Source organism: Diadema setosum, chromosome 11 (assembly GCF_964275005.1).
Source record: "Diadema setosum chromosome 11, eeDiaSeto1, whole genome shotgun sequence".
NCBI classification, from domain to species: Eukaryota; Metazoa; Echinodermata; class Echinoidea; order Diadematoida; family Diadematidae; genus Diadema; species Diadema setosum.
The window spans coordinates 10,850,294-10,874,354 of NC_092695.1; the positions used below are offsets into that span (position 1 = coordinate 10,850,294).

The following is a 24,061-nucleotide window of genomic DNA, read 5'->3' on the forward strand; positions in this document are numbered from 1 at the left end:
AATTCAGTGCTTATTTACGTCAATCAGTTGCAATAAAGGAGGATATTTAATAAACGTGTAAAATTTTCGCCCTTGTTTAAAAAATCACATCATTTTTTTTTTTGATATTTTACCAACCATATCAACAATAGTAGTATGAAATGTGGTTTTGCGCTGTTTTGCCTCTGTGTCTCATGCACATTCATTAGGAAGCCTATTAGTTATTACAGGTAGCCCCTTTTTTGTAATCCTCGAACACCCGCTGCCATTCTACCATCTCCCCCTTCCAGTCGTTGTAGCTTTCCCGCCATTCTCTCTCCTCTTCCGTCATGCTGCCTGCAACATAAACAACACCAAAAGGAACATATCACAGCACCTTACCAAGTAATCATACTCGATGATATTCCAAAAATCCAGCAACATCGATGCTATAAATACTCCTCTTCCACACTACAATGACTACACAAGGAACTTTCTTATTCATACATTGTACAACCGAAAATGACAGCGTCAAGGTCGAATGGAAACTCCGAACCAAAGAAACTTAACCTTCAAAATTATAATGGTAACCAAATTATATCTATCAAAATGGAATCGTACACTCGCACGTGATTAATTAGATGTTTTCTGCAGCGATTAAAATCATACTTCTTTTTTTCAAGCCACAATTCAAACGTCAGACCAGTTCAAGAAAGTGTAGTGTATAATGATGAGATGATTTATGTCTGTCTTACTTGTAAAGATCATGAGAGAAGGTATGTAGTGATTCCAGAAGTGACATCCCCTCGCTCTAGCGGCTCTTCCCACTCCCAGCTCGAGTGATAACTCTTTGTGACTGAGCTCAGGGATGGTGTAGAGAGGCCAGAAATCTTCCCCTTCTCCTCGGGGAACGTCCTCACTGGGTCTGCTGGGATCTCTGCGTTCAGTTATATGACAAAGAATCATTATTCGTATTCCTTTCTTTATGAGTATCAACGTGCTGTTAATAAACAGTTATTCAACCGAAATTAGAAATTAACCATGTCATTATTGAGACCGTAATGGTTAATGTCGTTTTGTTCGGAAGCTACCGTGTATTTCACTGGATTTGGTCCACTCTAATAAAAATATAAATAACAACATACCAGAAACTTGTCAGAAATAATATCAAATCAAGACCCCACGCTTTATCGCTTCATATGCCCTGTCGATCTTTACTTGTATGTGACCGCTTGAATATTTACATAAGTATGTGCCTATCCCAGTAATCTATCGAAATCAAAATTTCTTTTATTTTTCTTCACATTGCTTGGATACACCTAAAACAAAAACAAAAATGCTGATGACATCATCTGTCAATGAATTTTTTCAGTACTTAATTGATTTAAATGCACTGAAATGTTAATGTTAATAATCATTTCAACACAGATACATGCCCGATACACTCAGTCTGGTAAAACGTGCAGTCCAGTGTTTTGTGTTCTTTATTTCAGTACTTTAAGCAATGATTGACAGATGATGTCGATGCCAGAACTTTGAATGAAAAAGAAATATTTTTGTTGCTGTTGTTGTTGTGTGTATGTCTCTCTGCCTGTGGACGTATCCGAGTAATCTAGAATGAAAAGGTAGAAATATTACCATTGCCATAAGATATTTAACACGTATTTACATGTGTAGCTATTCCTTTGACCACATAAGCAATGATGAGTGTATCATAAATCACAAGTCATAAGTAAGCAAACATTTGCATTATATAGTTTCCTTTCGACGTGCTGACTTAATAAAGAAATCCACTTCAAAATTACAACAAAATGGCACTTATAAGCTGTGAGCACTTGGACTTGGCTCCATATCCTTTTCTTCCTGAAATTAATCCTGTCGGGATCACCATCTCAACCTTAGATAATTACAGAGTTAACAAGCGGCGTGGCTCTTCTTGAAGCTCCATTTGCGCTCTCATTTTAGACTAAGCATATAGAAAAATTCTAAAACAAACTCTCTAGGCCTACTGCTCATCTTAACCTATACCCTGTTGAGAGAAAGAAAATGTAGTGCACAAAGCATCATTATTTGCAATCGATGGGTGTGAGTAATTGTTTTAATTATCTAGTTACTATTTTAATGTGAAATGGGAGTTGTAAACAAAAGCTTACCCTGACTTTGCAAAGTTCGTCCAGAATTCCATGAACTTAAAGGAGAGGGTCTTTTCTTCTGCGGTCATATTGTATGCCTTGATGTTGTACAGCTCGTCAATGAAGGGCATCCCGAAAACAAAAGTCAGGTCTTCTCCATGGCCCGCTCTACGCCACGGGGTAGAGGGCACGATGTCTCCATACTGATAAAAGCTCCTGGCAATGAACATTGTCATGAACAGATGAAACAAATTGATACATTTCTCTGGATCCAAGGAATAATTCGCAATGATTTCAATCATTGATCAAAATAAAAAGAAATGGCAAAAAAAGTTAACAGTCATCATTTTACATAGTGATGATTACTTACATCAATCACGAAAAAAAAATAAGTATTTAATATCATGGTAAATAACATTAGAAAAGTGTCTTCAAAATATGTGAGTACTTGAAGTACTCTTCCCATTTTTATGTAAGGTTCCACTCGATCTTTTTTCTGATCTTATTCTTTCTACAATATTAAACGGAGATAATATACTGCGCCTACACACACACGTACACAAACGCATGTAACTTAGTTTACACGTTATAACAAGAGAAGTATAACATGAACCAAATTGCGTACTGTGATGGCTCGTGGGTCATGAAATACTTGTACACCGTCCCTCCGGCGTTTGCGTGTTTCCTGATTACGTAATCAGTCGGGGCGGCATAATAAAAGTCTGTTCCCAGGTCAACCAAAGATTGAAAGTAGTCCGCATCCGGGTAATCTGCGATGGTCCAGTCAATGTACTCCTGGTTGATGGAATCCTCTAGGATATCATCGTTTAACCCATAACTCCTGAAAAAGTTGACCATTACGTCGAATGTTGCGCGATCGACCACAGGCGGTGTGGAGGTGCCAATATAGTCTTGAAAAAAGAGGATCGGAAACAAAGTTCCCTCGTCCTTGGTAACTCCAGCGAGTAGGGGTACCTTCGCAAAGTCTCCTATCTCGTAAAGGTTCGCAGGGGTGTCTTCAAGAAATGTACCGTCAAGAGTAACCAGGTAAGCTTCGCCGATATTATACAACTGTCAATAAAGAAAGAGATAGGGACGGTAGAGACGGAGATACAGAGAGAGAGAAAAAAATACTTATATAATATTTACTGGCCTCGAGGGAGATACCAGAAAATATTGCCCAAACTGAAAAAATATTGCCCGAGTCGAAGAGGAGGGCAATATTCTTTCAGTGCGGGCAATATTTATGTGGTATTTCCCTCAAGGCCAGTCAAAATCATAATTATTACCTAACCCCTAGGTAAATTAGGAAAATATGTAATTACGACTATACACGTTGATATAGATCAAGCCAAATTTGACTACCTGTAGATCATTACCAACAATGTCATGTCGAATAACTGAAAAATTGTTCATCAATGTATATCATTAAGCTTCAACTTCAAAGATATATGTAGTTGTAACAGGCGAACTTCAAACATCTGAACGGTTTTACACTTTATTTTTTGCTTCTGTTTCAATTAGTTGCAATAACTGATTGTTACCATGCAGTTATTGAGCACAAATGGACTAGTCATTGTTTGACGTGTAGTGCTGCTGGAAGTGGTCGTGTGCGAAAAAGCAATTCCACATTCTTTGATATCGTTTGGATACAAACTAGGCCAAATAGAAGTGAACCCATCATTGCAATGTTTCCATGCAGCTTTGTTTTTATTAGGTGATCCGAGTATCCTCTCGGATCACCTTCTGTATCTCTACGGATTCTTTGTTGGTTCTTCTTATTTCTGGACAAAAGTTGTGTATCTACTTACTCAAAAAGTTCTCAGAGTATCAATTTCAAACTCATACCGTATATGTATCATGTCCCTAAGACGACAAATCTAATGTATCATTGTGATCAGTCGACCGTGACGTCACTATGACGTCATTATATGAAAACACATTTTCATTCATATCTCATTATTGGAATGGAATTATTCAATGAAATTTACGTCACAAACATTTCAAGTTATGCGCATTTTACTCATATTCTCAAAATTCGTATTTTCTCCTAAAACGTGCGCGTACGCGCGCGTTGAAATATTTGTATGCTCAAATCGAGCTCAAATTTTTTTTTTTGCACACGTTTCAGACCATTTGGAGCATTTTTTGAAAAATTGAAAAAATCGGACGGACGCGTACGCGCGCGCACATATACGCATGCACAGTTCATATGCAACAGAAATTTCCCGTTTTTTCACGTTTATCGGATGCCTGAAATGTCAAGGAATATTTCTACCAAGTTTCAAGTCAATCTGACTCAATATGACGTTATACGGGCCCGTCAAAGTTGAAATTCCGCGCGCGCGTCAATGGCGATATACAGTGCAACAATGCCAAAAAACCGCCAATTTTAAATCCGATATTACTCGTCAGGATGGACGGTGACCCCCCATTTTCTTTTTATAGTCTGAAAGCTGATGAGTTGTACATGTCATTTCATTGGTTGTCGATGCTGGAAAAATGATTAAAAGATATCAAATTTCTTAATAAAATAAAAAAAGTAAATTTTCAAAATGACGTCATCGAGTTTCAAGTTCACTCGAGCGTATCGCACTAATCCTTTGCCAATTTTCACCCAGATTTCAGTATGATGTAGCTTATTAAATACTCTTTCATTAATGTACAACAACATTTTGATTGGATGACGGCATCACCTCGTAATCTTGTCAAATTTGACCAATTTACGTGTTATCTCTATGGGAGTGCAGTTTTTCTGGAAATGAAAATTGACATGACTATCTTTATCGAGCACTAGCTCCCTTATGCTTCGGTGAATTTCTCCCAGATTTTAATATGTTATAGCTGAGACTTTGTGCTATCGTAATTGTGCCCTCTATTTTTTCATTTGATGTCGGGATCACGTCCAAAAACTTGGTTGAAATTAAAGCTTATCTTCGATGTATAGAAATATGTCCTTTTTTCTGCAACTTTCTCTGCAATAACTCGAGAAAAACATACCCTATCACCACCATATTTTGCACATGTTTTGTTCATGTCAGGGGCATTATTTCATAAAATAACAATTATTTGATCAGGTGCCATCTTGGGTATGTAAATTAGGGTCAAAAGTCATAAATGTTTCATCCTGTATCTTGGTGAATACATTTATTTATTTATTTATTTATTTATATGTTTTATTTTCACAGGGTGGCTCCGTCAGTGGGTTAAACACTGTTGTTCTTGGAGGCCCTGCATGAACACATACATACAAATAAACACAAAAATGTATGATAATCATACAATACCAACAACAAAATCATGTCTTATCTTTCCCATATTTTGTACACGTAAAGACCATGTTACAAGGATCATTTCAGAAAATAACCACTTTTTCCTCAGATGCCATCTTGTCTGTGGAAAATGGGGTCAAAGGTCATATGTACTTCTTTCAGTATCTTCGTTATGACGTGTTATCTCTATGGGAGGGAATTTTTTTAAATGTGAAAATTGACATGATTGTCTTTATCGAGCACTAGCTCACTTTCCCTTTAGTGAATTTCTACCATATTTTAGTATGTTGTAGCTAAGACTTTGCGCTATTGCAATTATGCCCTTTGATTTTATACGATGTCGGGATCACGTCAAAAAACGTGGTTGAAATTAGAGCTTATCTTCGATGTATTGAGACATTTTTCTCTTTCTGCAACTTTCTTTGCAATAACTTAAGAAAAAGCAGGCCCTGTCATCCCCATATTTTGCACATGTTTAGTTCATGTCACGTACATTATTTCATAAAATAACAACTACTTGATCAGACGCCATCTTGGGTATGTAAACTAGGGTCAAAGGTCATAAATGTTTCATCCTGTATCTTGGTGAATACATGTCTTATCTTTCCCATATTTTGTACACGTACCATGTTACAAGGATCATTTCACAAAATAACCACTTTTTACTCAGATGCCATCTTGTCTGTGCAAAGTGGGGTCAAAGGTCATATGTACTTCATTTTGTATCTTCGTTATAGTGTATACGGAATTTGGTACCAAAGATGGCAGACCTGACTCCCTTTTCTAAATGAGAATCCAAACATCACACGGCCATTGTTCCTAAACACAGATGAAACCTGTATGGTCATGCCTATATTGGGATCAGAACTCAAATCATTGATTTTCGAAAAGATCGGATCACCTAATTTGTCAGTGTTGACAAATTCCAAGTCTAGTCTTTTTTTTTTAATTATTTTACTTTCGTAAAGCGCATTAAAGGGGATGGCTAGTAACAGGTCAGTGGGAATCAGTGGGAATGCTGGGGGATGATTGTTCCAATCCTTGTGGGATTCATTTGAGTACATTATGTGTCTATTGTTGAGTGAAAATTATTTGCTTCAGAATGGTCTCATATTCAAGGTGCAGTTAATTCCTTTAACGGCGCTAGTCGTTAAAAGGGGTATACACTCGCTCACTGACTTGTTTTCTGCCTTTGAGGGCGTTCGGCGCTAGTCGGAGCCTGAGAGCAGGCGGCATACGCAAAGAGCGCCGCCGAAAACATGAACGTGTGATCTCCTTTGATGGTTCCCGATGGCGCAACCGCATTAGTACGCTTAGCAGTGCGCGTGGGAAAGCTGAACATTTAGCGTGGGAAAGTTTAGCAATTAATGTGAGAAGGGATCATTCTGTACGTGGATTTCACGGAGAGAGCATCAATTTTGGGCCCTCGCTTAAATTATTGTATAGAGCTATTCATTCGGATACAAAATCGTCAACTCTTGCTACGATCAGAGGCAGTGGAATTTCCAAGATGCCAAAGCACATGCCAAAACATTCGCAGCGGAAAACTTCACGGGCTGCAGCATCGGTCAGTGCTCCTCCTGTACCGACAAGAGCAAGGAGGATTGCTCGGAATGCTCCCGCACCCAGTACACGCCGGGAAGGAACGACTACTCCCCCTCCAGTGTCCTCGCGATCCGCGGGGTCGGCGGCCCGAAGCCCAGCAGACGAACATGATACCAGCCGGGGCACCGGCGCAAGTTCCGCTGTTGGGCAGCCGGACTACAGGGTGCAGACTGAGGACCGTGATACGGGGCAGGCGGCCGGGAGGCGAGCTCATGTGACGGCCCAGCCTGAGCAGGACATGGGTGGCGCGGTCGGCGATAACGGTGAGTACCCAATGAAGGGCTGCTAGTGCCTTGGCCTACGGTGACCGTACATAAGGTTAATGAAATGCCTGTGATCGAGGACGTTGAACAGGGTCAGTCGTCAGACGGATTCCCGAAGCCTCCCCTGATGTCGACACCTAGGGAAGAGCTAGGTTCAACGGTTCCCATATCGACCAAAGAAAAGATATGGAAGGGCGAGTTTGTAGATTTGGGTTGTTTACTCAAGAATGTCCCGATTCAAAGTGATCAAACCCCTATACTCAGGTGCTGCACTAACTGCGACCAGATTCAGATCGCATTCAGATCGAGGAGTTGTACAAAACGGTGCCGTTTCGGCGCTATATTTTCTTAATTTTTCAACAAAAACTACTAGGATTATTTACATGGGTCGATTAAACCTAAATGATTGATTTCGGTGACTGATGCATTTCATTGCTTATGATGCAGAAAATGTTGTCTTATAAGGCGAATATCTTCAGCTCAACGATGCTCACTAAAACTCACAATCACTTGCACATGCGCACAGCATGCATGCAGTGCAGTGCATTGACAGCTGTATTGCTGGCTACATGATGCATATTCATTTCACCTTATATGCACCGTGCGATGGTGCATCATTCATATCCTTGAGCGTCCGTAACGTTGACGTCATTGTTCACGCATGCGTAGATGCGTACTAATGGATATAGCAGCAAGTCTTTCCACTGTTGCACTAGGGCAGGCCGCTTATTACTCCTAAAAATGTGGAAAATTTTGCAGTTTCTAGATAAATGGGTGAGAAGAACCAAGTCGAAAATGTAATGCATATTTCATTTTTTTTTTAATTGTCACTGTGTTTATGATAGAAATTTAGACGTGCTTTATTTGTGAAGTCGCCGTGAATGTGGCAATGGAGTTATTTGTGATTTTTGCTCCCGCTCAGCAGCGAGGTAGCCGCCAGGACCGCGCCTTGCGGCGCGGTCTCCGGGGCTAGTGCTGCACTACAACTACAGCCGCAGCGCAAAGTCCCACGAATTACCACCATAGAGCAGTGAACTAGTGCCTTCACTGTATACGCATCAGTGTATACCGAGAGACACGGTTCCCGGGCGAGAGAGTTGTTCAAGTATATGGACGTCGTTAGATCTGCTGCCCGTTTTCCCGGCTATGGCTGGCGCACTAGAGTCGCGTTTCACCTCCCACTCATTCCGAATAGGTGCTACCACGGCGGCAGCAGTAGCGGGTTTTGACTCGCAGGTAATCCAGCAGATGGGGCGCTGGGTGACAGATACACATAAACGTTACATTCGCATAAATTTGGTAGGGGCAGAATAGTCCCTTACATGTTGGGGACAGTTTATGTTCGTAGCTTCATGTTGCTATAGTTACTAAAATAGTGGATATGTTTTTGTTATGTTGGTATATACTGTGGTATGCTGAGGAACGAGTGTCTTGCTCACTACAACATTCAGTTTGAGCACATAAACTTTTGTAAATTAACATGTTAGATTATAGACCAGTTCAAGTATGATTAACCCAGTTTACTAGGGTTAATCCAGCTTAGAAATTGTGAATTATGTCGAAAAGTATGGACAATTTTACTATATACAAAGGCTTGGGCACATAGAGCAAATATTTGGTTGAGCCAGACGCTGCCGGGTGATAGTTTTCTTTGTTTTGCAGGCAGGCGAGGCCGGCGTACGATCCTGGTAGTTTGGGACTGGTAGCGTACTGGGCCGGGAGATTCGCCAGGCGAGAGGGAGTCCAAGCAATGAGGCAGCGGGCTCCAGTCCAATGGAGAGGATATAGGGGGCTTCGACTCGGCCAGGTTCATAGCAGGCTGGAATCGATTCTTTCGTCTCAGCACTTCTGCAACTTGTCACACGTCATCATCCACGCGGGTACAAACGACATCGGGTTTTTTCCGAAGAAAGCACGGATGGAGCTGGTCTCAGAGACAATGTTTGAATTGCAGCAACTTCTTCCAGAAGCAATGATTGTTTGGTCGGAAATCCTGCCAAGGAGGAAATACGCCCGTTTTGCGGATTCCCACCAAAATTGTGCTGATAGGATTCGCCTTGCTATGAACAAGCGAACACGCGCATGTTGTCTGCAAGCAGGGGCTCCTGTTATTACGCATCAAGCCATCCGACATCATGACGCCACTCTTTACAGACAGGACGGGATACACTTATCCGATGTTGGCATAGCACTATTTCTAAAAGACCTCAGAAGCGGGATAGCCGACATGATAATTGATATGATAATAATTAATAATTGATATGATTTATATAGCGCCAAATCCACTCTGCAGAGTGCTCTAGGCGCGGAAGGAAGAGAAAGTGAAGGAGACAAAGACATACAAATATCAAATACATGTAACGAGTAATCAAATTGAGGCTTTAAACAAGTGAGTTTTTAGACTGCTTTTAAAAGGGTCTGATGAAGAACAATTTTTTTTTTTTTTTTTTTTTTTTTTTTACGGCTGAAGGTAAGTTATTCCATAAGGTGGGAGCAGCACGGCTAAAGGCACGTGTGCCCCATATTGTAGTGAATCTTGGAATTATCAGAGAACCGGAGTTGGATGAACGTAGAGATCTAGCAGGGATGTAATTATGGAGTAAGTCAATGTTATACTGAGGAGCAGCGCCCTGAATGCAATGAAATGTCAGAAGTAACATCTTAAAAATAATGCGATCTTTGACTGGTAACCAATGAAGTGATCTCAAAATAGGGGTGATGTGAGTGTGCTTCTTGGATAGTGTAATGATGCGTGCTGCCGCATTTTGAAGCCTCTGTAGCATGGAGAGCTGAGTTAAATAAGACAGAGTTTCCAAAATCGAGCCTAGTGGATATCAAAGCATGGACTAATTTTTCGGTAGAAGATCGGTTCAAATATTTTCTAATGAAGCCGATATTGCGAAGTTGGTATCTTACAGATCTACAAATGCTAGAAACTTGATGAGACATAGTGATATGAGCTAGGTGTGGTTTGCTTTTGTTTTGTTTTGTTTTTGTCTTTTTATGTGTCAGTTGCCTCTTGCACTCACGTTGGGTACACCAATAATGATGTACCACAAATCTTTACTGGTACAGGTATGTACTCTGAATTTGGCAAAACCTATAACGACTGTTTAATGAGCTAGGAGTGATTTGTTTTTGTTGCCCCTTTTCACTCACAATAACGTGGGCACATCAATACCTACCACAATGTTTGATTGATGCATGTACTGAGAATTTTGTTAAACAATAGCAACTATGTCTAAGTTGTTAAATAATAATAATAATAGACACGGGTAGTGAGGTTGGTAATGAAAGGTGTTCATTAGATTGATAAGGGAGTCTATGAGATCGTTTTGAGTTCGATAACTCCCAAGTTTGGTAGTAAATGTTTTGTAATGTTTTGTGGGGCTAGAGATAGTCATAAAATGCCTTTACTATAGGATGTAAACTAGCTCTTGTCCCGATGTGTGCTTTCTAGATTAACGTTGTGTATAGCAAAACAACAACAACAAAATATGTGTAACGTGGATCTTTATTGCGTCCCCCCTTTTATGCCCCAGTCACACAGTGTTTTACGATGGATTACGTCCGCCGCGGATAGATACGAATGAGTGGACGCAGGGGGACGCAGCGTGGACGCAGGCATCCGAAGGGACGTATGTAGACGTAACTGCCCGTAACTCATCCGTAAAGAAACGCAAAATGACGTCGCCGAACCTGCGAAATTTTGAAATGTTCAAAATTTCGCAGAGGGACGCCACGGACGCAAACTTACGCAAGTAACCGTAACCAAACGTAACTATCCGTAAGTCTACGTACCTACCCGTGGCTTGGACGCAGACCATCCGTAAAAAAATTTACCTCCCGTCCGTTTGCGTTCGCTTACGTCCACCGTAAGTATCCGAAATTAACCGCAAGTTAACGTATCACAACAGTTTCGTCCGCTTACGAATATTTACGGACAGCTACGGATGTTGCGGACAATTACATCCTTCGACGTTTTCCGTTTTCCACTCGCATGATGGGAACACAGAGACTCGTGGGAAGGCACACTACTCCTGTTGCCAAGCTGCAGCGTCTTTACCTGAAGGAATGCTACAACACAGTCGGAGCGGTGGAGAGGCAGAACTACATGGTCAAATTATGAAATTTCTCCCGCAATTAATGGTAATTTTAAGTGGCACCCATATACCATGTATACTCATGACATCGGTTGACTCTTGGTGCTGAACTTTTTTTTCTTGTACTCTTCGATTGTATATTTTTCGAAAAAAAAGCAATATTTTCGGTAGGGGTTGGGGTGACAGCATTTTATAAACTTTTCTGGCCGGGGAAGGTGTGGGACAGGGGCAACTATATAAAATGAGAACGAATTTAGTATTTCTCTATAGTCTTACCCATGCACTTTACGCTGTATCGAATGTGTATTACATTTTTTTTTGATACTACTACTACTACTACTACTACTAATAATAATAATAAAGGACATTTATATTGCGCAGCTACTGTAATAATATACTCTACTGCGCATTACAAAATGACATGCATACAAGAAATTCAAACAGAAAACACATTACTTCAAGAGATGACTTGATATTGTACTTGGGTGTGGGAGGGATGTTTGAAGGTTTTAATGTCTTTTTTCTGTAAATTTTATAAGCACTGCGTTATCATAAATATCTCCTTAAACATATCCTAATAAGTCATGAATATCGCTGAACAACGACAGCGTAACCACAGTTTGTCTATTCCATGACTGCAAGTAATATTTTCTTACTCTAATGTTTAACTTTTCGATATATATTGTATTTTATTTGTGGTATAGTGATGTTATATGTGACCCTGCACCACAAAACACACAAAAAGTCGCCGCACATGAAATCTTAGTTGGGAGCATTTTCTGAAAGAGAAGACTTTAAGCTTTAAAATGATGTATTACTCAAATCAAATGGACTCTCCTAACCTATCTAAATATTGGAAAGAATGCACAAACTCAGAAAAAGTGTGAACTGAGAAAAGAGACTCTGAAGTAGTGTGTCTATTCAAGCGCTTAGTCTTTATCAAGCCGTGCTGGTTATGCGATGAATGGGACAAAAAACAGGATGGAAACAACCGGAGTAACAACAATGAGGGGATTATCAGATTAAACTGAAATTGATAATGATAATAATAATAATAATATTACTAATAATGATTATAATGGTAATGCTATTAATAATAATAATAATCATGATAATAATAATAATAATAATGATAATAATAATATTACCAATAATGATAATAATGGTAATACTATTAATAATAATAATAATAATAATAACAATAATAGTAATAATAACAATAATGATAATAACAATAAGAAGAATAATGATAAGGCCTTATTTACCCAGGGTAGCCAAGTCGAAATCGGCTCGGTTGACCCATTTCACCTATTTTCAGTCCTCACACAAAATCAGTGTGTGCGACTTTTTGTTCGTTTTGTGATGCACGGTCACATACATTCTTTACATTTTTGACGTTTATTCATATTTGAGTTGCACAAACAAACTTCAAGTTCAAAATTTCATATATCTTTTATTATTGTAAAGTAAATTAAAGGATTACGATTTTTTCACAACTTGTACGTAATTCTATTTCAGTTTCCCCCAGTGTACAATGTAAGACAGTCCAAAATGTGATAACCTTGCTGTCATAATACACTGACTTAGCAGGGATCGTAAGAGAAAACCAAATTGCCATATTGTTCATAGCAATCTGTTACTATCCGTAACTATCCGAAAAATGCGCAACTCTCCGCAAGTGTTCAGAACTATTATGTGCCAATTCGTAAGAATATCCGCAAGTGGACGCAAGTATTCGCATCTGGTCGTATCTGTTCGTATCGCATGCATTTTTTGCCCGCATGTTTTTGTACAAATTTCTGGTGACGGCAAAAGATCCGCGGGGGTCCGTGGAAAATATGGCTTTTTTGGACGTAACGCCGGACGCAGAGCATTATGTGACTGGGGCATAACCGCTGTACCGTGGACGCGCGGCGGCGCTGGGGCTGTGTTCCTCACGGTACAAATCTGGGTGGCGTCGCTTCGTGTTCATGACTGGTGCGGTGCTGCGCGTCTTTTCTGGTGGGGATTGGTAGAGGCGGAAATTGTTCATTTCTGGGCCTCTGCGCAGATGTAGTTTATACAGTACATGAAATGTTTTCCACTTGTTATGTCAAACTCGTAGGGAAGGGTGTATTTCGGAATGTTTGTTTTATTAACAATTGTTATTGTGGCCATTTATGCATCGAGAGGCACCGTGAGGAAAGCCGGCGGGTCACGGACGCGCCCGCCTTTGACTAGTGCCGAGCACTTTTCTGATGCAGGGGGCTTTTGTATATGGGTCTGTACGCGCTTGTGGGTTCCGAGTTGAGTGGGCTCGCCTGTCAATCAGAGAAGTCCATTGTAGTTATACTCGATGGGGATACTTCTCGGATTACCATGCAGGGAGTCCTCCGACAAGGGCCTAAGAGGCAAGGCGGGAACCGGGGTGCTTGTCTGTAGGTGGCCCGTACGCAGAGAGCACTGCCATATATATATGTTGTTGATTCCACGGTGCAGATGCTCGTCATGAGATAAATACAAATTTGCGGAGAGAAAACCCGGGTCCTTCCAGAGTTAGACATAGCAGTGGCGTGTTTGAAAGCACTTACTACTTGGATGATATTGCTGTTTGTCGGTGTAAAATTACCGAATCCTGAAACCGGAAAGTATAATTGTGTATAACAAGCATTGGTATGATCATGTTTTTACTTTCTCGTCTATAAAGTGTACAACCCTATCATGTTATCATGAGTAACTATGTTATGTAATGTGGTAAGCACTTTTTGTTTTGGTAAACTTGTACTCTCCAATAAATCCACGAACATGCATACGCCATTCTCGGTTTGTCTTTATGTCGGAAGTGCAGTGAGTGTAAATGTTTCCAGGTTAGCATGCCTGTACAGTATCGGGGTTATCGTGTCTTTTACCTTGTCTTTTTTATGCCTCCGCCACGAAGTGGTGCCGGAGGCATTATGTTTTCGGGTTGTCCGTCCGTCCGTACATCCGTACGTCCGTACGTACGTCCGTATGTCTGTACGTCCGTCCGTCCGCTTTCGTTTGCGCGATAACTTGAGTAATATTTACTGGAATTTTACCAAACTTGGTCCAAGTATGAAGTATGATGGGGCAATTATTTGATTAGATTTTGGGTGAAATCGGCTAAAGGTCAAAGGTCAAAGGTCAAAGGTCAAATCATGAAATTGTATCCGTTTACGCGATAACTCAAGACTGGATGGAGCAAATTTCACCAAACTTTGTTGGAGGATGATGTATGATGGGACAATTACTTGATTAGTTTTTCAGTGAAATCGGACAGAGGTCAAAGGTCAAAGATCAAGGTCAAATCCTAAAATTTATCTGTTTACGTGATAACTCAAAACTGGATGAAGCAGCTTTCGCCAAACTTGGTCCAAGGATGATGTATGGTGGGATAATTAGTTGAGTAGATTTTAGTGACATTGGCAAGAGGTCAAAGGTCAAAAGGTCAAGGTCAAATGCTACAAATGTTGCAATTTCCCCCATATCTATGCAATGCCTGAAGGTATTTTCTTGAAACTTGGTGTGGACATGCACTACTGGGTAAAGATTCTCCAGAGAGAGTTTCATGTCATAAGGTCAAAGGTCAAAGGTTAGGTGAAAATGTTGCAGTATTACTTTTCTCGCAAATGGTTCAATGTATCTTCGTGGAACTTGGTACATATGCATGTACTGTCTGGCAGGGATTATCTAGGGAATTTAGGGGTCATGGGTCAATAGTCAGGGGTCAAAGGTCAAGGTCAACTCCTCAAAATTTTACTATTTCCCCCATATACTAGTGGTATATGCAATGCTTACATTATTAGTTTCAAAACTTAATACATGCATTATCTAATGGAGATTCTCCGGGAAATTTCCAGCCAGAAGGTCAAAGGTCAAAGGTTAAGGGTCAAAGGCCAGGTTTCAATGCCCCCCCCCCCAAAAAAAAAAAATCTATTTTGTATCGTCATCACACTCTTTCTTCGTACCTTGAAATTACTCAATGCATAAACTTCCCCAAAATTCCCCAAATATGTGTACCAGCACTCTTAGAAAATTATAGCAAACCCAGTTCAAGACATTTCTTACAAACCTGTTCAATATTTTGCCAGTTATGTGAAACTGTCATGGATCACACATTGTGAAGACATTGTACTATACGCCTATTGGGAGAATCATGCATTATGGCGGAGGCATCAGTCGCCATAGCGACATTTCTAGTTTTTTTTTTTTTTTTATCGTTAGTATAAACACCATCCCTTTAAGTTGCCATTGCAACTCCACTTGCTGAATTGTATTAATTCTTTTCGATATCATAAACTTAAAGGAAGGACGAACATGTATTTAATGTGATTTTGACTTGAAATAAATAACATTTACTGGTGATTGAGTTGTAAAAATAAAAATTTGCTTAAACGTAACGTTACTAACCGCGGAATTGCCTAAACAAGTAAAAAAAAAGTTGAAATGATCATGTTCTACTGGTGAAACCATAGGACAAGTCATTTGCTTTAAACATTTATCACCTTGTATAAACAGCTAGTTGCTTTTTCGGATTTTGAGATTCTAAAAAAATTTACCTATTTTAAATATTTTCATGTTTGTTTGTTGGTGTTTTATTCTATTTGGGATGAGACCGTGATTACGACTGCGAAGTTCTTTTTTAAACGATATCTATAAGTTGGTTTTTCTGTTTAGATTACATACTTTTTGTACTATAATAGGTATATTCTTAGTTATTTATTTATCTTTTTATAATTATATATACTTAAAATATATGTATTAATTGTAACTTACCTCATTACCTTTCGCCCTCAGTTCGTCGGCATCCTGGAGTTTTAGGCAGGCAACCAAAACTTCGGAAGTGGACGTATCGCACCCGAAGGCGACCCCCAACTCTCGGGATAGCCTCCTTTCTCTCTCTGGATCGTGCACAAAAGCCCATGGCATAAGGGCACTACCGCTCTGTTTAAGTAACAGATGTACGAATAAACAAGTAGAAATAGAACAAATGACATAAGCTTTGTCAAAAGCATTCTATCTGACTTTTGCCTCAAAATGACACAGGAAGACATACGTTGATACTGCTAATTTCATCGCGCAGTCTGAAATCTGAATTACAAGACTGTCATAATATTGTACACATTCACTATATATATACACATATAATTATGTATATATACACACACATATATAATATACATATATATATATATATTTATATATATTGTTATGCAACATATTTAAGCATATTATGTATATGTATGTACATTAGATGACTAGTTTCTTTCCAAAACGTGCTAAATCCACAAAATACCCAAACTTTAATCTGTTAAAAATCAGTGAAGCTGCGTATATTTTCCGAGGCACATTAAAAAAAAGCAACAATATATTTATGGAGTTCTTTTGATGGGCACAAAGTAGTGTAAGCATGTTAAATAAAGATCCAGGTTTTTGTCCTTACCATTAAAAGGGGGTTTGGCACTTTTTGGGATGGAAGTGTTCATTCTTACATGGTATCCATACATTGTATATATATATATATATATATATGTTTGTTGTTGTTGTTGTTTTTTTTTTTTTTGCAGAGTATTAGACATATATATATATATATATATATATTATAGGTTTTCCCGCCCAATTTCATCAGATTTGCATTCGATTTAATGATGCGAGCATTCATTTTCGAGCGAATTCGAATGGTCACCGAGATCAACATTCAAAAAGCTAAAAAGTGTTACGACCAAAATCACTTTGAAAATGATCGCACAAAAGAAACAATCAACTAATGTTCAGGCGGTTTATTAACAGTGATATTGTGGGTACAGACTCGTAATCGGTTTTCACATCAGTACAATAATGATCAATAGAAACAATTACAAATCGGTAATGGAATCACTTACATATTTTGTTATCAAGTAATCCTTTGAAAATGTTCAGATACGATGTTCGATGCACCGATGAATGATCCTTGACGCACAGATGAATGATTCCTCTGACGTAACTCCAAAGGCACAGGTTGCATTAATCCACGGTATAAATCCGGGGTAAAATCCACGATAGATATCCACGGTATAATGTTCACAGCGAAACGTGTAAAATCCAGACGTTATGACGACCACGTCCAGTTGATGCGTTGAATGATGATTTACTTTATAATGTCCAGCAAGGAATCCAGCCCGTCACAGCTTTGCCGTAATAATGTCCGTTGACACTAAAATATGGAGTCTATCTCCAATGTAGGCAAATCAATTCTCTGCAGGCAAAATGTCTCCCAGGCCTTATCTCCACAAACACAGTTTGTATAGCAGGTCAGCAGGTATCACAGGACTGACTATAACAAGTCGCTTCAGAGCCAGAAGTGACGTAACTCTCAGAGCAGAGGTGTTGGGTACTCTGCCTACTGCAGAATTTCTCCAGCTTATATACTATCCATTCACCCCTTTCTAGTACATTCTGTAATTTTCTCCAACCTGGGGCCACATACCTGAACATACTAGCAAGTCCAAATTCCAGGAATCCTGGATGACTCACTGCCTAACAATGTGACTAACATCATTGCCAAAATTAACTACCAATCACATTGGGCTACAAGGGCAGTGCCTCACTCAGCCAGCACTTCCTAGAATTTTCTGGAATGGGTTAAATCATTCTAGATTGAGTGAGCTATAATGTATTTCCTGTCACATGCATACATGTACTGTAGCTACATTGTATACCATGTAGAAAATTCTCCACTGATCTGGTCAACCTGTATGTACTATATCTATATCATATAGAATGTTCTCCATTATTCTGGTCACCCTGTGTACATACAATGTGCACATTAAAACAACCATGCATACAACCTTGATACATGTACCTATAACTACTTGTGTGTACATTTGTGACAATAGTTTATTCAATTCAATTTCATCAGTATTCGAATTCCTGATTTTGCCACATAAACGTGTAAACAGCGCGTTCAAATTAAAAATGCACGTGAAACGCATTCAAATTCGCACCAACACATCTGCGATGAACATTAAGGAATTCAAATTAATGAATAGGCAAACATTTACAGCATCTGGGCAGTGTTTTTCGTTGCTGCTCATGTTCTTTGTATATTCTCCATTTGTTACAATAATGAGACTGAGAGACTGAACATCGAAATTATGAATAATTATGTAACAGAAAGAATATCCCAATGCAATGTATCTCACACACATTTCAAACCCCAAACATGACTGAAACAAAATCTATAATACGACTATAATCACACTTGACATATCAATGTTCTCATGTGATCTCTCATTATGTTAGCAAAGTCGGAGTTTAACCATTCTGTAAAATAATGTGATAATCCATTTTGATTTGGAAATAAAGTAAAACTAACCGAATTGAAAAAGAAAACGTGAAAAAGAAATGTTGAAATTCAAATGATAACACTGAACGTTGATGAATTTGGCATTCATCAACATAAGAATTGCATAGATTTACAGGACTTGGTTATGCTAACTGAATTCGAACGTTTGAAGGTCGAAGTTGTGTGCCTATAAATGAAAGTGAAACTGGTATTCGGTGCGAATTTCACCGTCAATCCAGCTGGCGCGAAATTGAATGCCAAATTTGAGCCGTTAAACTGAATGAATTTCTCTCTAAATTGAATGACATAAAATCTAAAAAAAAATGACATAAAATGAAATTGAATACTCAAGAATGAAAATGAACCGTGAGAGCAGAGCAGTGACAAAAATCCCTTGAATTTGAACGCCTTGTCATTAATTCGAATGCAAATCTGATGAAATTGGACGGGAAAACCTACATTATTATTATTATTATTATTATTATTATTATTATTATTATTATTATCATTATTATATGTTTGAGATAAAATATTTGACTTATTTCGCCTTTTTACTTGCTACCAATGAATCATCTGTCGCCAACGGGTTACACACTTTCTGGTTTGTATAATAAATGATATAGGGACTGCAGCGCTCACCTGTAAGATCGCTTTACTGAAGAAACCTCGGCTGAGTTTGGAAAGGAGGTGGAAATTGACGTACGTCGCCCCGGCACTTTGCCCGAAAATAGTGATGTCATCTTTGTTACCATCAAATGCTGAAAAAGTGTTGAGAGTGATAAAGTTGATGGTTGAGGAATGATGTATACAAAATTAGGTACGGCGCATAATCACGCGCGCAAGTTTTACAGTCGTAATTTGCAGCACTGGTTTTAAATAGAAAGCCACTACAATTTCAGTTTTGTGTGTTTGTTTTGTTTGTTTGTTTGTTTGCTTGTTTGTTTTGTTTTGTTTTTTGTTTTTGTTTTTGCAAAGAGTATCAGACAGCAATCAGGCAACCTAGGGTGATGGTTTGCTTCCTTTATGGCTGAATGAGAGAAAAAAAAAAGCGCATTTAATGTATCTTGCTCAAGGGAGATTCTTTGCTAACAACGAAATATAAATAAGGAGAGAATATAAAAAGTTGAATTTTGACAAAGAACAAATTAACAATATTATGATCACTAATTCCGTCGAGTCATGTTTGATGTCGTGTTTGCATTACATTAAACTGCACTTTTCCATTTTATTCAGCCGAAATTCATTTATTCGTGTTTACACTCTCAAGTAGGCCTATCACTAAAACGTTGTCCCGTTTCGCAGGACCTTCCCCTCCCCACTCAGGTAGTCATTAAGTTTTGTACCGCATGAGGGTTTCTGTTTCTTTCCCGGGGGAAGGGGGAGCATTACATTTTAGAATCTCAATTTGGATATTAAAAAATCCTGAAAAATCATTGAGATAGGAGGTCTTTTCTCAACATATTAATTTTTAATCACGGGCAGTATTGTACTTCAGCAATAAGAACAACAAAAACAACAAAGATAGATGGTTTCAGCATGTCCTTGCAGGTTACATATAACAGTGTTATGAAGTAAATAAAAAGTAATAGACATTGTTGACAAAATTTGATTTTTTTTTCTGTTGAACAAAGTAAAAATAAAGTTTGAATTGAAATGGAAAAATTGAATTGTGAAGAGGAAATTTAATACAGTATATATAATACATATATCCACACAGAAAGTGAATATAAATTGCAATATACAAAGATAGAGAGAGAAAATAAAAAAGTGACTCGGTTTGTATATAAAATCCTGATATTTGATTGAAGATGAGCACCTGTCAATCCAATTGGGTATCTCATGTTGAATTTTCTTACCCTCGATGTTGTTATAAATCCATTCCAGTGCAGCGACCTGATCCAGCATACCATAATTTCCTGGTGCCACATCGTCCTCTGGAAAAATAAAAAAAAAAAGGAAAATGATAGGAAAGAGAGAGAGAGAGAAAAAAAAAAAGAAAAGAAAAAGCAGCATTCAGTTGGAGAGAAAAGTAAAGTGAATGGGAAACAAAACAAGGAGGAATGAAATCGGCTAAGACAACAGGACATGATGGCGGATGATGGAATACGACGAAAGAACATTTTAAATGACTACAGTAGGTAGATATACGAATTTAAAAGTTGTTTAATTGTACATAAATGTTAAAAAAATAATTCTTTAGTTTGCACCAATAATAACTCATGACTTGGTTACTACACGTCTTGCACGTTACTGAAGTGTAGAGATTCTGTATTACAATAATTCATAATAAATGGATTAAATCACACTGTCATAAAGATTTACCGAAATTGTCAATGATAAAATAAGTGATTTTAGACTAGTCAATACTCCAGTTGGTCCTTAATATCATGTGAGAAATGTAATTTAAATAATAATCCCAAGTTTTTGCACACATTGATTAATACAACGAAAAGTATAATATAATTTTATATTGCACTTTTTCAAATTTCACTGTAGACAGGCTGATTAATCACTGCATCATCTTTTCCGGTTAAACAGGTTGGCGTCATTAGCAAATACAACAACGGATAGAATATCACATGTTGAAATCAGTAATATCATACATTATAAAATTATTAAAAAGATACAGTGACCCGAAATTTGATCCTTGTGGCACAACCAACGAAATAACTATAAATTGCAAATAAGATTTGTCTTTGCAAACACGCAAGAAATTGACAATCATCCACTTTCTCAGGTTTGAGTTTCTTCAGTTTGTCTCCCTCTACAAATGATCCACTTTCATCATCCACTTTCTGATATCGCAAGAATACTTACCTGTTGAAAATTGTGCGAAGATGCCTAAGCGATAGTTTATCGCTACTACTATGACGTCACCAACAGTGACCAATGGGATACCACTATAGTCATGCGTCATGGCCGTTCCCTCGCTGACACCTCCCCCGTGAATCCATACCATCACAGGAGTACCAGGTTCCTGTAATATAATATAATATGATATAATATGATATAATGTAATATATTATAATATAATATGATAATGGAATTATATGATATATAGTATGTCATAATATGATGAACACTCACACACATATATATATATTTACATAATCTATTCAAAAAATCATTATTTCCCGTCACTTGTCACACACAATTCATGCAAAATCAAAGTGTTCATTTATGTTTAATAATTGGTAGCTTTTCATTATAAACTTATCTCTTCACTTACTGTATATGTATGATATTTTAGTTACCCTGTATGATATTGCCTTATCTGATCTATAACATGTCATGTTGTATTGCTATGGAATTCTCACTGAAGCGCTTAAGATTCTATTATCCACTTGATACCAGCACAGACTATGCATTTGTGCTCTCACGTTAGCCCTAATATCATTGAACAGAATATTAAGATGGAGGGGTACACGGGTTATCCATTATTTAAGTGTTTCAACTTACATTGCCCCTCTTTGTGTATGTGTATGTGTGTGTGTGTGTGTATGTGTGTTTGTGTGTTTTTATGACCATCAAAATTCATCCGTAACAAGAAAACGAATTGACGGCCGAAATTTGATATGGCTGTAAACCATACTATAAAAATCTCAAACACATAAAAAGAAGGCATTTTGTATACACATGAATATACTCTGGCAGTTGTCGGGGTAATCTTACTGTACTTGATATCTCTTTCGCTTCAGTTTTTATTCTTACAGTCCAATGACTGAAGAAAAACATTTCTCTTCTCGTCTTCACTCTTGGTTGTCTTTCGTCGGAGTACTGGGTAGGTGGAGTGTTATAATGACTCAGGAAGAAGAAAAGAACCCCAACATCTCCCCAACGAAACCGAAGAAGGAATAGACAACTAATGTGGTAAAATTAACATAATCCCTACACACACGTACCCACAACCATTACGAAATTCATACTTAGTAAGTATGTAATTATAAAGACATCAGTCTATTAATACAGCATCTTCCAGTGTATGTACATTGTCACGAATTAATGCAGAACACAGATTACCACCCACTCCTTTTGTGAATGTTGGGCTGAAGAAGGTGATCATGACCTTATCCCATGTATGACAAGCTAAAGAGATATCAAAGAAACTAGTGTGAAAGAAAGACCATACCGACCTTTCCAGGAACAGTACCGTCCTAAAAAGTCAGAAAAGATGATCGTGCTGTATCGCCCATTCTTCTACTACCGATGACATGGAAAGCAACATTGAATTTTTACTTTTACAGATAGTGTCATTTATTTCAGAACACATTTTATGTGTGTGTGTGATGTGTCCTTCCCATGTTAAAGCTATATTCAGTTATTACCCTTTGGCTGGGGGCATAGATGTTCAAGTACAGACAGTCCTCTGAGGTGAAGGGGTATAAACCCCCAAACGGATCTTGCACACAGGACGCTGAGAACTCGGTAGCATTTCTTTCGCCTGTCCACGAATCCTTTGGTAGTGGTGGAGCGAATCGCTCTGGCGGCTCAGCAAAGGGTACTCCCTGCATGCAGAAGAAGTAAATGAACCTTCTTTCAACATTAACACACTGTGATACGGTAAACATTGTAAAGACCACAAATTATAGTAAATAGTAAATTCAAACCGCATTCTTTCGGTTCCAATTGTCTTGAGAAACTTTGCTTTATTTTTATTTACTGCAAATTTTTGGTTTTAAGAGGAGAACGCAAAGACTGGATGTAGAGAATGACCGTATGTCGGTTAATGATGACTTACCAGAAATACGTCGACATCGCGAGTCTTATTGATGAACGTGTCTTCGCTGAAGCGGACAGTCTTTCCGACGAGGATTCCCTCATTGACTGTCACTCGAGGATTTTGTGCATCCACCGCCTCGAGGACAGTAAAAACTGCCAGTGCAATGAGAAATGTCTTCATTGTAAAACCATATCCCGGTTCTATTACTACAGTCGTTTTAGGGCTGTACCATTCGCAGGAGGCAAAAATTAATGTGGGGGCAAGGTGGTACACGTACAAGCTCTATGAGTTGAGTTTCTTGAGGCAGGACCAGCTCCTTTCGTCGTTTCAACAAACAAACGTAACGATTGTTATGCAAAATTGGAACTTTAATCCTCAGAACAAACACTGGCCCTGGTCTTATGTAAGAACTGCCAACAGAGCAGAATGATACTCATGGTGACTTGTGTTAATTTCCCACTTTCTGCATTCCCTAATCTCTGTCATGATGTTTTTTTAATCATTTTAATCTTCATAATCTACTACAAGCATACTCTATGATGCACACTTACACACACGGATTTTAATTCTATGGGAACAAGGTTCGTCTTTTTCGCACATTACATCTTGAATGACGTCATCCGCCATATTATGTGCTAAATGATAGAGTGAGCATGGCGGAGACATTATTATGTTACAAAGGTGCGC

General features: G+C 38.5%; 1 protein-coding gene across 1 annotated transcript; it reads right to left on the minus strand.

The window, feature by feature from the left end:
* Positions 1 to 196: 196 nt before the first annotated feature.
* LOC140235025 (acetylcholinesterase-like) lies at positions 197 to 23,554 on the minus strand. The gene is made up of 10 exons (XM_072315064.1): positions 23,393 to 23,554; positions 22,980 to 23,159; positions 21,472 to 21,631; positions 20,511 to 20,588; positions 19,294 to 19,412; positions 16,107 to 16,274; positions 2,716 to 3,161; positions 2,112 to 2,306; positions 714 to 895; positions 197 to 315 (listed from the first exon to the last, which is right to left on the minus strand). Exons 1-10 carry the CDS (start codon positions 23,552 to 23,554, stop codon positions 197 to 199), a joined length of 1,809 nt encoding a protein of 602 aa, XP_072171165.1.
* Positions 23,555 to 24,061: the final 507 nt, after the last annotated feature.